This window comes from Neopelma chrysocephalum, unplaced genomic scaffold (assembly GCF_003984885.1).
Source record: "Neopelma chrysocephalum unplaced genomic scaffold, ASM398488v2 Primary Assembly neopelma1_117, whole genome shotgun sequence".
In the NCBI taxonomy this organism is placed as follows: domain Eukaryota; kingdom Metazoa; phylum Chordata; class Aves; order Passeriformes; family Pipridae; genus Neopelma; species Neopelma chrysocephalum.
In genome coordinates this window covers 765,400-778,231 of record NW_020897779.1, presented here as the reverse complement: position 1 = coordinate 778,231, position 12,832 = coordinate 765,400, and the positions used below count along the sequence as shown (strand labels likewise).

General features: G+C 43.5%; 1 protein-coding gene across 6 annotated transcripts in view; it reads left to right on the top strand.

Moving 5' to 3' along the window:
• The first annotated feature begins 894 nt into the window (after nt 1-894).
• MAP4K3 (mitogen-activated protein kinase kinase kinase kinase 3) overlaps nt 895-12,832 on the top strand; it is a 74,993-nt gene continuing 63,055 nt past the window's right edge. For 4 of the 6 annotated variants that reach the window (XM_027697055.1, XM_027697053.1, XM_027697051.1 and 1 more), the window contains exons 1-3: nt 983-1,113; nt 9,264-9,321; nt 12,077-12,167. In XM_027697055.1, coding sequence (XP_027552856.1) covers nt 1,003-1,113; nt 9,264-9,321; nt 12,077-12,167 — 260 coding nt within the window. In that variant the 5' untranslated portion in view covers nt 983-1,002. Of the gene's footprint in view, nt 1,114-9,263; nt 9,322-12,076; nt 12,168-12,832 lie in introns of those variants that run through there. The other 2 variants (XM_027697054.1, XM_027697056.1) reach the window with 2 other exon arrangements.

Sequence of the window (12,832 nt, the reverse complement as noted above, 5' to 3'; positions counted from 1 at the left end):
GTGGTGTAAGGGTAGAAGACCCTTTCCAGAATATTTTACTTCAAGGATATTATGGCATTTCACTTAAGTTTTCCTGCCTAGAAGATGTCTTTCCCCAGAGAGAGTTTTAGATGTTTTCTCCTCCTGCATTCAAGAGAAACACTCCTTTACACGAGAAAAAGGTAAGTCCGAAGACATGTTGAAGCCCCACAGAGGGGGGGCCAGAAATTATACAAGTCCTGAGAAGAGCAGGGGGCGCATCTTTCCTCCGGCCTAGTGTTTGAATAGGATTAATGTACCTTTAAGTCCAGTGTTCCCGACTCTGGAAACAATTTTTCCTGCAATCCTTACACTGCCTGGCATTTCGGGAGTACACCTGCGTGTTGTATCTTACTTCACAAGTGGCTTCCCGGTTTTGTGCACCGGGACGGGGGAGCCTTGGGCTCCCACGCACCCAGGCGCGGGCAAACGCCGCGTCCCAAGCTGGAGAGCCGGGGATGGACACCAGGGCCAGGGAGGTGGTCGGTCCCTGGTGCACGGGGACAGCACCGCGGTGTCCCTGGGCTCCGGCTGCGGGTACGGGGTCTGGGGAATTGGCGGGTCCTCAGCGCTGCGCCCGCGGGCTCCGCACACGGACCGCGGCTCCCATTCCGGGACCGCGGGGGAAGCCGGCGCTGCCCTAGGGGAGGACGTCTTGGTTTCTCGGGCCGAGGTCAGCTCCGGCCAGCCCCGAACCCGCGGCCCCGCTCCCCCCGCCGGCGATGCCCTCGCGGGCCCCGCGCACGCGCAGGACGCCCCGCCCGACCCTGCTCCTGGCGCGCAGGCGCGGGGGTGTCTCCAGGGTAGGGGGGGTGGAGGGGGCGGGCGCTGTCCCGCGCGTGCGCGGTGCGGTGGCGGGCGCCATGTTGTCGGGGCGGGCGGTGGGGGGGCGGTGAGCGCTCGGTGTCGTCGCGTTCGCTCCGCGCCTCCTCCCCCGGCCCGGGGCCCGGGGGGTCGCGGCCGAGCGGGGCGTCCGACGGCACCATGAGCGGCGGCGGGGGCGGGAGGGTGTGCGACCTGTCCCGGCGCAACCCTCAGGAGGACTTCGAGCTCATCCAACGCATCGGCAGCGGCACCTACGGCGACGTCTACAAGGTGGGCGCAGCGCCGCGGCCCGGCGGGGGAAATCGCCTCTGTCCCCAGTGCGGTGGGTTGCGCTGTCACGCAGCCTGGCCGGCCTCTTCCTTCAGAATCTGGGGAGGGGGGAGTTCCGTCGCTCAGCGGCGTCCCCTGGCCCTCCCCAGGGCAGCGAGGCCGCCCCTCCTCCGTCGGGATCTGCCCCCCGCCCCGGCCCGGCCGCCGCTGCCCCCACCCGGTCGCGTCCTAGCCGGGCAGATGCGGGTGTGTGCGGGACTGGCGCTGTTCCGGCAGCTCTGGAGCCGCCCCGCAGCCGCTCTGGCCGCTGCTCCTGTGTGCCGGCCCTGGCCGCTGCTGCTGGTGCCGGCTCCGGCGGAGCTTGAGGGTCTGGTCCCTTCCAGAGCGGGCCGGGGGCTGTAGGGGTGTGGGAAGCTTACTCGCTCGGTTCCAGCCCCAAATGCCACTTGAAGTCGTGTGCCTAAAGGCGAACGGGGCCCTCCGTCCCGGCTACTGCTCCCGCCGCTGTCTTGGTGCGATACCGGTGTGTTGTGCTTGTGTCGGTGTGAAACGTGAGGCTGGGCGGTCGGAGGGCAAACTGGTGTGGCTAGGGTCAGTCTTTCAGGCTTCTGTCCTAACTTAAGCAAACGTAGGAAAATCAAAGCTAAGGCAAAAGCAACTGAACATAAGTTTGGGATTTAGGGGACTTTATAATGTACTTTGACAGTTTTCCCCATTTTGCAGTGTATGTTCTTATTTGTGTATCCAGTTGAACCCTTGTCTGTTGGGATGTGACAGTCTCTCCCTGGGGTAGGATGACCCTGGTTGTTACCTGCTCCTGATTGGTCTTGGAGCAGAGGGAAGAACTGAAGTTTGTCATGTGCAGCCTGGTGGAAGCATTGCTTGAACCGTGTGCTTTCCAAGCATCTTCTGGCCTGTTTTTGTCATCAGTGGGTGTACACATGTGTCTAAGGAAACTTGTGCTGGTAGGCAGGACTGTAGGGAAACATGTAGAGCCGTTCCACAATTTGAGGTGCACGGAACTGGTGCTGGTGCTGCCTTTCACTCCAATTGAATGTGCCTAGAATGAAGTCTTGTTTGGGTTGGGGTGATTTTCGTTTAATCTCATCTCGCTTAAATGTTATGGAAGTTTCAGACCTAAATCCTCTTGTTACTGCGCTCTTAGTGTGCTAACACCCTGCTTTATTAATTGTTTAATTGAAAGGGGGTTTTGTGTTGCTTGCCCCACCTTGCCAGGTTTCTTGGTGTGTTTGTGTACTGTGCGGATATTTTACTTGTCCAAGCCTACTTGCCTTGTGCTCTGGGTTTTTGTTTTTCTGCAAACTGTTCTTCGATGTGCCTTTATATGCGTGTCTCCTTCTGTGCAGTTTTTAACTGTGACATTGACTCTGTGATACCTTGTCAGTCAGATTTTTTCCGTGCTCTGTATGTGGTTTTGATGGATATGAATTAACCAAGTCTGTATGGTTTAATTTTAAGGACGTTACCTCTAACCATAGAGTCTGCAATACACTTGCGTATGCAATATGTATCTGAATGTGTATCTGAAACCTGTTAAGTTTAATTGGATTTGTGAAGGTTTTCTTGATGATTATCATACTTACATTGCAGTAACCTTCAGTTTGGTGCTCTGTGAGAGGCCAGTGTTTGGCACTGCTTGTGACTCTTCTTCCTTTGAGGCACAGAAGTTCTCTCCCCTCCTCAGAGTGGATTTGTTAATGTTTGCAATCTGCCTGTGGCAGCCGAGATAGGAGGGGATATATCAGGACTAGGTGATATACCAGGACCAGGACACACTAGGCTGGTATTATAATTATTTCTTCTAGATGGGAGGTAAGTGCTTTCTGATTAGGTTGTGGACAGTGTAGGGAAAATGAGAGGTGCTTTTTTCCTATGTGGATTATTGCCTGTTTCATTTTGAGGCAAGGTCTTGCCCAAGGTGTCTTCAAGGTGGAGGAGCATGGAAGTAGCCCAAAAATAACAATGAAAGCTGGTTACTTTTAATGTGGCAAAGAAGTAGTAATGTAGTCTGGACTGTCATCCACATGTGAACTTAGGCTTTATCTTGTATTTGGGGTTTCGCAAAGCCTCTTTCATTTGCCTTCATCCTGTCACCTGTAGGTGAACTTTGTGGTTGATGAAATAATTGCATGAAGTTGAAATCAGCCATGAGATGATGGAGCTCATCAGTGGTAGGATTTCAGCAGAGTGCTTCCAAGCACTCGATCTTCAGGCTGTAATTTGTGGTTTTCCCCCCTTAGCAGGGAGAGCCGTGAAGGGAAGTGTTTCTGCTGTTAACAGGTAGGGATTATTGCTAATAAGCTGACAGTCTTGCTAAATGCTGACTCTTCTGCAACCTGCTTTCCTGGCAAAACATTGAGGAGCTGAATGCAGACCAGACTGGCATCTGCTTCCCTTACTCCGTTTTAGTTGAACTGAGCTATAACAGGACGTGGTTTCAATGTTTGTTTTGTTTTTTTAAAAAATTAATTATTAAAAAGAAGGGAAGTAGAGTCTCTATTCTGAAGCTTATTGACTTTGACATAAGAACTGGTGGTGTTGACTGAGCTACAGAGATTGGAAGGGAAGGAGGGTATGGATCAGATGGATCCAATCTTGCTGCCATGAGTCCTGCTCTTGCACTCACATGCCAGTGTGGGATTTTTGGCTGGAGCCAATATTTTTACAATTATCTGCACTCCCACCGAAGTTCAGCTTTCAGAGAGCCTTGGAGCAAATGATAATGGATTCATCACAAGAAAGGTAATGGATAACTTGTTCATGCCATTAGCTCTCTATCAAATATTCACAGTCAACAGTGTGTATATATTCTAATTTGCACTGGTGCAAATTTGTTGTAGGAGGTGAAGTGTTATCTGATTGCTTAGTTCTTCATGTATCCCTTTAATTATATTGTTGTGCAGGTCATTTTTGTCTTTTGTGCTTCTGTATTTCACTGTTCCAAAGAATTTAATTGTGAAAGGTGGTCAACAAAGTGTGAAAGAAGAGTTATGATTTATTGGTTGTGAAACAGGGATACTGTCCAGTCCTGCTCCGTTGCAGGAAATATTCCTAGACTTTAATGAAGTAGCTGCTTAATTTTGTTTGTTCTGCATTTATCATTCTCTCATTTAAGAAAACTTTTCTGTCTCTTAAAAGTTGCCATTCTTAGTTCCAGGCTCTCTGTAAGGCGGGGAAGTTGGTTTTGGTGAGGGAAGTCATGTATCTACTAGCTCAACTGCTTCAGGATGAAAACTTAAGATTCTGTGGGTATGTCTGGGAAACACACCCAGACTGGTGACTGTTACTGTTTTTTGCTGCCATCCGTGTTTTGGAGTGTCTGGTTGCTGATAGAGCTTCTATGTGTTGCTGGAAGAGAACGTGTCCAGGTCAGATGAACCTGAATCTTGATGAACTTCCATTTTGCAGCGTCCTACACACAAATCTCTTCTCTGCATGTGTGTGCCCTTGGTCCTCTTTCCTGGAGTGATCCAGGGGTGATTCTTCTGCAGTTTGCTGCTTCTGAAATATTGAAGCTGTGCCTTTCAGTTGTGTGCTTTTAGTCTTCCTTTTTTCCTGACTGACATTACAGCTTTTGAAGCTTTTTATGACTTTGTTAGGAGTAAATATCTGTTTTGAAAGCTCTGTCTATTCAGCATTAATTGGCTTCTGAAACTTGTCAGGTAGACAGAGAGGGAGGTGGATGTTTTGCCATCCCATTTTTACTACACTGAATAAGTACTACAAGGCCTAGTTTCTGGGACTGTGGTTTCCTTAACCAATAGTCTGTGCCTTGCACAGAGATTTTTATTTTTCTTAGTTTCAGATCCTTTTGTTTAACATAACTTTATCAAAGCTTTGCTTTCTAAAATTATCACTCTGTTGGGTTGTGGTATCGCACTTTATACCAGAATGCTGGAAGCTAACTATTTTTAGATAGGGGAGTTCTGAGGGTTTGAGAGAGGCTGAAGAGGAGGACTGTAGGGCTGGAAGTAAGAGGACTGGGGAGTTGCTTGGGTGTGTTTTCCTGAAGAGCAGAGCTAATCAGGCTCAGGAAGCCTGTTTGTACCCTGGAACCAGTTATCCCATGAAGTAGTAACTTGTTTAGAAATCATTTTGTTCAACAGTTCACACAGGAAGTGGTCAAAAACAGAAGCCCTTGTTGTTGCTGTCTTACTTTGCTTTTTGGCTTAGTTTTTGTTGCAGCATTATATGCTTTATATTATCAGTTTCCACTTGAAGGACAATTATAAACTTGTCAAGAGGTTCATCTCCTCGGATTTTACATCTCTACTTGTTCAGCTGCACAGATGTCTCCTTATGAAGTGGAATATATTAGGGACAGTGCTAAATCCTATCCTTCCTCCTCCTTTTTTTCTTTCCTCTCCTTCTCAGGCACACACCATTTGCACATCTTTTGCTTGACTGGTGTTTCCCAATTAGAGCACATCAGAGTACTGCCTCACTCCGTTGCTCTTTGGTTCTCTATTTCAGAATAGTAAGGTCTTTACAATTCTGAAGCGTTTTTGTTAATTAATTTTTGCAAATAGAGTAACAATAAAGCCTGACTTTTTTTTTTTAGCTTTTATTTCTTGTTGGTGGCAGTTTTTTATATAACATTATTTTTATCTGTCATCCTGCTGTTGTTACAGAGATACTAGTAATTATTTCCTGTTTAATTATGCAATGCCTCTCAGTTGACTTCACAGTTGGTAGAATTTTTTAAACTTCTCCCCAGATGGCAATCTAGATCTCTGGAAGAGTATAGTTCTTTTAGCTGCTGATAGAATTAGGATTCTTCTATCATATTTTAGAGCACACATTGGATATAAATGTTCTACACATTTATCAAGTACCTGCATGTAGATGCGGGCATTGTGGGCTAATCTTTGCCTCTAGAAAACTTGGGTAATGCATTCCCATTGAGATAGTGAAATCTGCATTTGAAGGAAGTGGTTGAAGGATCCTGCTCCTGGAAACAGGGATGGATGCTGTAAACCTCAATATCACAAAGGCTGGGAGTTAGAGCACTTTTAGTCCAAGTGGAAACAGAAAATTAATATGGGTTTTCTTATGTGAGCCTCTTCAAAATTTTGGTTGCGTTTTTAGGCTCAAAAGTACTTGTTTGAAATTGTTCTTCACCCAACTACTACTTATTGATTCTCCAGTCTCAAACCCCATAAACGATTGGTGTGATTTTTCCTATATAAAAACCCAAGGCAGTGTCTTCCACATCCTGAGGTGCTGTGTAGTATGTATGCAAGCACCCCCAGATTCAGAGTTGGAGCCAGCTCCAACAGGTGTTGAAAACACTATGTACTTCAGTCATTCTCAGTCACTCATTCATGTGAGATCGGATGAGTAATTGTTTCACAACTGATGATTTCAAAGGTATTTGAGATCTAGTAAAACCTGTCACAGGCACCTCATTCTCATTCTTAGCCTTTGCAAGGAATCCTTGTGTGCCTACAATTAGCATAATATTTTTATATACTCGGATTAACAAAGGCCATTCATATTCCTACTCTTGACAGCACCTTCAGTGCTGATAACCCAAATGGAACAGGGCACAAAGTTATAACTTAATCGGATTCTTGACTTGGAATCCTGTCTTCTTAATCTATGCCCTGAAGCAGTGGGTAGCCTAGTGTTGGTGACCTGCATTGAATCAGGTTTTGTTCCTCCTTTTTGGCTTTCAAAGCTCAAGCAGATACTGGTCCAGAGAATCACCAGCTGGCCAAAGAGTCCCACTGCTGCTGGTGCTGAAGAAAGGAAGAAATGCCTAATCTGAAGGGGAAAAGACTCAATTTTTCTTCCCTGACGACAGTTTGAAGAGTTTTTGAAAACATGACGTTGAAGATGAACTCCCTTTGCAATGGGAGGGGGCTGAATCAGCCCTGAGGTGTTGGGGAGTACAGATTTGACAAGGCTGCCAGCTGCTTGGACTGTTTCTTTGGTTGGCATTCTACATGTCCTGCTTCTGATGTATCTATAGATTTGCCTGTCTACTAGTGATAGTTTCTTTTGGGCACCACCACCAAGTAAGACTTGTGATGAGTATCTCACCCTCTATCTTTCTTTTTTTGCCACAGAACGTAGTGACCTATGGAGCCACAGTTACAGAAACAAATTACTGACAGTTGTACATAGTATTGTTAAAAATAAATAAAACAAAAAAATTAGTAGCAATGTTTCTGAGGCCTGTGAAATTTTTCCATCCTGACTTGCATGTTGCAGCTGTGCACAGGATGTGTAAGTTCAGGATCTCTCCATTTGTATCCGCTACAGTCGTATCTCGTTGATTATCTTATTAGTACAAGTTGCCCTGAAGCGACTGTGTAAGTATTAACAAGACTCCCTGATGATCATAGGTCTTTGTTAAAGTTTCAGTAGTTTTTCTTGTTTATCTTGGAGGTTAAAAAATGCTGATGTTTGTTTGATTCATGAACATTTTGCTTGTGTGTTTGTTTCATGCTATGTGTTAGGAAAAGAAATGAGGAGTAAAAATCCTAGCTCATGCTTCAATGGTGCAACTTCCTCATGTGTTGCCTTGATTCTCTGGTACAGATAAAAGGAACTCCTTTTCTTAATGTCTTTTTTCCACCAATGATTAATGGAGACATTGCTGCCATCGGTGGGGTGGGCAAATTATGACTTACAGGGAAGGCTGCTAGACAAAATTTATTTTTTAACTGGTTTTTCCATAGTCAATCAGGTTGGGACTACTCTTTGGCTTTTACAGTATTCTCATTAGTCTCAGAATCTATCACTAACCCTCAGCCTGCAAATTATTGGAAATGCTGGTACTTCCCAGTGTTGCAGCAAAGCATTGCTGCACCAAAGAATAGTGAGAGGTTTGAGATCAGCTGTGCTAGGAATGAACTGAGTAGATCTCTAAACACAGGAATACTCACTGCATTTATTTGGTTACTTTTTATAGTCTTAGGGGTATTTTTCCCTCTATTTCTAGTTCCACAACAACGTCTCAAGCTGCCATGTAAAGAATCAGTACCTTACAGGTATTTGGTGAGTCTCATGGCCAGTCAGTAAAGGGTGTGAGTTCTTGAGTTCCTAAAATGACTTAAATAGACCATTAGCAGCTTAAAAGCTACATTTATAAGTTCTGTAATTCTGGCCTTTGGAAAAGCAGGCCTGGTGTAAGCACATGCCTGTGCCCTGTGTAAGGGCTAGAGGGGGCATGGCATTCTGTGCAGTGGTGGTCCAGCGCAGTGCAGCTACGGGTAACAAGCCTCCCTTGGGGAGAGAAGAGGCTGTAACTGGGCATCCTTCAGGAGCTGCTGCTTGAGTGCTGGGAAGCAGCTTTGCTGCCTGCTCCTCATGGCTGGGTGCAGGGGCACAGAAGTATCTGAAAGCACAGGGCAAATGGCTTCTCGGTTTTCAATTAGAAAGTCAAATGCAACAGTTGTAGAAGAGAAATCATAATTATAATAATTTATGTTGCTTCTTAATGGCTTTTTAAAAATATAACTTTCTTGGTTGCTCAGTAGAAAAGAGGCCTTAGCAGGACAGAGCCCCGTACAAAATGCAGTGAAGCTCCTGAGTCATTGCTGCTGCAGTTGGCCTCAGCGCTGCTTTGTATCCAAGGGGAATGCTTTGAGGGGAATGCTTCCTAACTCCTTAGTTGCTGGCTTTTTGTACCCTTGCATCAAGGGGAAGATGCTGTTGCTGGCAGAGAGTAAGGACCAAGGGGTATGTAGTGAAATCCTCAGGAAGTGTTACACTGCTCTGGTGGGAGTCTGGGAAGAGGTCGCATACTGCAGGGCACAGCCCTTGATGCCCCTTGGGCCTCGATTGCCTGCTATGAGACCCGTGAGTGTTAGACCTGCTTTCCAGTCAGTCTCTCAGTGCTTGGTTGGTTTATGGATTTTAATACGGAAGCACAGCACGGTCGAGGACTTGCATAATTTAGGAGTGTTGTGTGGCATTGTAATTTCCTGAGCAGACTAAAGCTTCAGCTCTCAGTACAAATTAGCTGTCTAGTGTTCCCCACAAGTGGTTTCTCTTTGTTCAACCCTTGTGTTTCTCAGCTGCTCTTTGACTACATGTTGTCAGAGAACATCGAGTTGAGAATGCAGAGCTGGTTGCTGTGTTCTGCTCTCTAAATATTCCTTTTTTTTTTGTTTTTATAGGCTCGAAATGTCAACACGGGTGAGCTAGCAGCAATTAAAGTAATAAAACTAGAACCAGGTAAGTGTTTCTTAATTGAAATACACCACAAAAACTAAATATTTTTGTGCTTAAGATAACAATCATACAAAATCAATGTAGTCCACTTACTGAAAGACGGGGTAATTGTTGCCTTTTGCTGTAGGAATACACTGTTCTAAAAAATAGCAGTCATGACAAGCAAGATGTGAGAGGAAAAATGTAATCGAAGAACAGTGAAATGAAAACTGATTGAAATTTCAGTGAGAGTTGTGGGTTTTTCTGTCTTAAGTAATAAGTTTTTAATCCATGTGATACAAAAACCTCTGGAACAAAAGAAATGAGGAAGACAGCAAGGCAGAAAAGAACTTATCGGGGAAAAAGAGTAGAGGAAGAAAAATAAAAAGAAGGGTGAAATAATGGCTGAACAGTGCTTCTGTTGTGATTTCACAAAGTACGTGTGCCCTACCGATCAGTTCTCAGCCTGGAAGTGCTGTTCTGTTAATAACAGGCTTGTTGAACAGGAGGACAGTAATCTGGGGAGTAAAACATCCAGACTTTTTGTTCAACTTCTAACTTTCGGTGTTCCATTCCCAGATTTAATATTGTGTGTGTGATATTTTAATTACCTGTTATCATCCTTAAGGTGTATGTAGGCAAGAAGGGAAAGAAGGTACAGTTTTTTTCCCTTTTCTTAAAATTCTGTAATTGATTAGAAATGTTTTCGCAGTGCATGCACATTTAAAAATTCAGTACGGACAGTATGTTTGTTACTAGGTGGTTCAAAAAGTGTATATTCATCATACCTCTTTTACTCAAACTGAAAAGTGTGGTCTCAGATGCTCTTGTCTAGTTCTCCTTCTTTGTTTTTTTGTGTCAGTTCCCATTTGCTGGAGTCCTTGGCCATGCATGACATGGGTTATCAGTCCAGCTAAGCCGAGCATGAGAATCATGCTGTGTGCATTCCCTGAGCTGTGGGCAGAGCCCAGGGATGTGCTGCAGCAGGGGTAATTTGCCCTCATGATGTGGTGAGGGGGTGAACAACTGGCTCCTTGCAGTTAAATATTTTTGGCAGCCTTAGGACGCCTGAGTGGTGCGCAGAGAACGTGCTGTAGCTGCCCTCTGTTTGCTCACTAAGCTTGGTTTCTCTCTGTAGTTGTCACTGTCAGTTGTGATGGAGGCTTGACTGAGAACTTCAGACAGGCAGTGACCACATTCTAGAACCATGGCACTGGCTTTCTTTGGAAGTTTTGCAGACTGGGGGAGAGTGAAGGCTTTATGCTACTTTCATTTTGAATGCAATGAAAACACTGGTCAAATACTGAGGGAATCACGTACTTTCACAGGGATACCTGTCTGTATGTTAAAATAATTTCTCTGTTCTTTAGTGTCTGTGTGTTTAAAAGTCTAGCCAGGATACTGCAAGCCATCAGCAATACACATAGATGTTAACTTTCAGCTTATGATTTGAAATTTGCTATCAGTTAAATAAAATATACAGGAACATCACCTTTCTGTTTATGAATAACCCAGTTGATAGGTCATGAGTATGTTAATATACTGGGAGAAACTTAAAACATATTTTCTTAGGTCATAGATTGGCCAGTTCTGTTGGAATTTATTGTTTTTCTTTTGAAATTTTTTGACAGTCATATTTGAGAATTGATTTTTGGACTGTGACGATACATAGGAGCTTAGTGTCTAATTCAGGTTTTTAGACAATCACTTTGGTTTCCAGTTAAGTTATGCTCAGGTGCACTACAGCAGAGTGCTAAAAGGAGAATTGTAACAGACTTTGAATGTTCCTGTTTTTTCAACTTGTTTAAGTGTCTCAAGTTATTCATGGAGTTAAATGGTTATTTTAGGTCTTCAGGCTTGTTCCACCGATAAAGGCCTTGAGGCTGGTAAAAATGAATTGTTTTTTGTCTACTATGCATGTCTAACTAAAGAAACTTCAGAAGAACTTATTTCAAAATAACATACCAGACTAGCTCTAATTTGCCCTTATGGCTAAAGAAATTTCAGAGGAGTTCCAGTGTAAGAGACTGAACTACAAAGAACACATGACATGCATTTATTTAAAAAAATTAAAAATTAAGAAGGCTGTCAAATATCTGTTACCATCATTCTCTTACTTTTGATGTTTTTCTTGCCTTCTTTAAATTACATACGAAATAACACTAGGAAAATAAAAACGTCTCAGTTGTGTTTTCAGTTTCATACATGATTTTCTCAGTGTACACATCCAGTAAGAAACTTTTATAGAAAGACCAGGGCAACCATGGTACCGAATAGTGAGACAGGTAAATGCTACACCTATGTCAGTGTTTTATCTGGACATAAGTTATGCACAGGCCATAAATTTACATTCTTGCTGAGTCTGCTGAAAAGTTGCGGCAGCAGCCTACTGAAGACTGGGTTTTTTTGCTCAGGAAGATGAGCTAATGGGTATTGGGCATATGGCCAAAAATAGCAAAGTTTTGTTATGTTTTTAAGAACCCAGGCTATTGGCAGGGCATATGCAGATGCACACAGAGGGGTCTCAGGGAGAATAAGGACTTCAGAAAGAGCTATGGCCAATATTATAATGGGTGTCAGCAGACATGAGGTCCATCTGTCCCAGGAGAATATAGTTACTTATTGCTAGTAAATACTGATTTACAGCTAATTTATAGATCTGTGAGAATTGCAGATAATTAGTCTTAATTACTCAGAATGTTTGTTTTATAAACGTGCTGAAAGTTAAGATGTGAGTATAACCAAGGCCAATGAAAATACTTGTCCTTCTGCTTTTCAGGAGAAGATTTTGCTGTTGTGCAGCAGGAAATCATTATGATGAAAGACTGTAAACATCCAAACATTGTTGCTTATTTTGGCAGCTATCTCAGGTACAGTTTGTTTCTTTTGCTCACTTAAAAATGTATGCCTCTCTCCTTGTAAAGGACAGGTCTAAAAGGTGACTTAGGCAAAACACAATTTACCAAATAAGTATTATCCAATTTTATATATTTTTTTCATTTACCTTAAAATCTGTTCTGTTTATTACAACGTATGTCTATAAATAATTTTTCTCTTAGCAAAGTCATTCAGTGATCATGTAGTCATGTTTCCTTGCAAATGAGTTGACACCTATAATATGTAAGTGGAAAATTAAGGAGAAGTATGACAAGTATGAAGAGTCTGTGTATATAGTATCTCTTAAATCTTTTTCAGTAGAATGTCTTGTTTCTCTAACACATGAACTTCTGACCAGAATGTGATGATTTCATTTATGTTTGTTTCTGGAGGTGAAATTATTGGCATTGTAGAAACATTGACAGATGTATCCAGTTGTCTTACAACTGCTTCTTTTAACTAGTCACAGTAGGAACGGATTGATTAGTATATCTAATGAAAAGCTGTTTCTGATGGTTTTCTAAAATTTCATGTGAAAATAGATTGTGAAAAAATGTTATTATTGCATTCAACTTTCTTTACCGTTTTTATATTGAAATGGTGCCTCTTCTCCTGGTGCTGTATTCAGGATGAGGTTGTTTGTTCCTTAAAAAAAAAG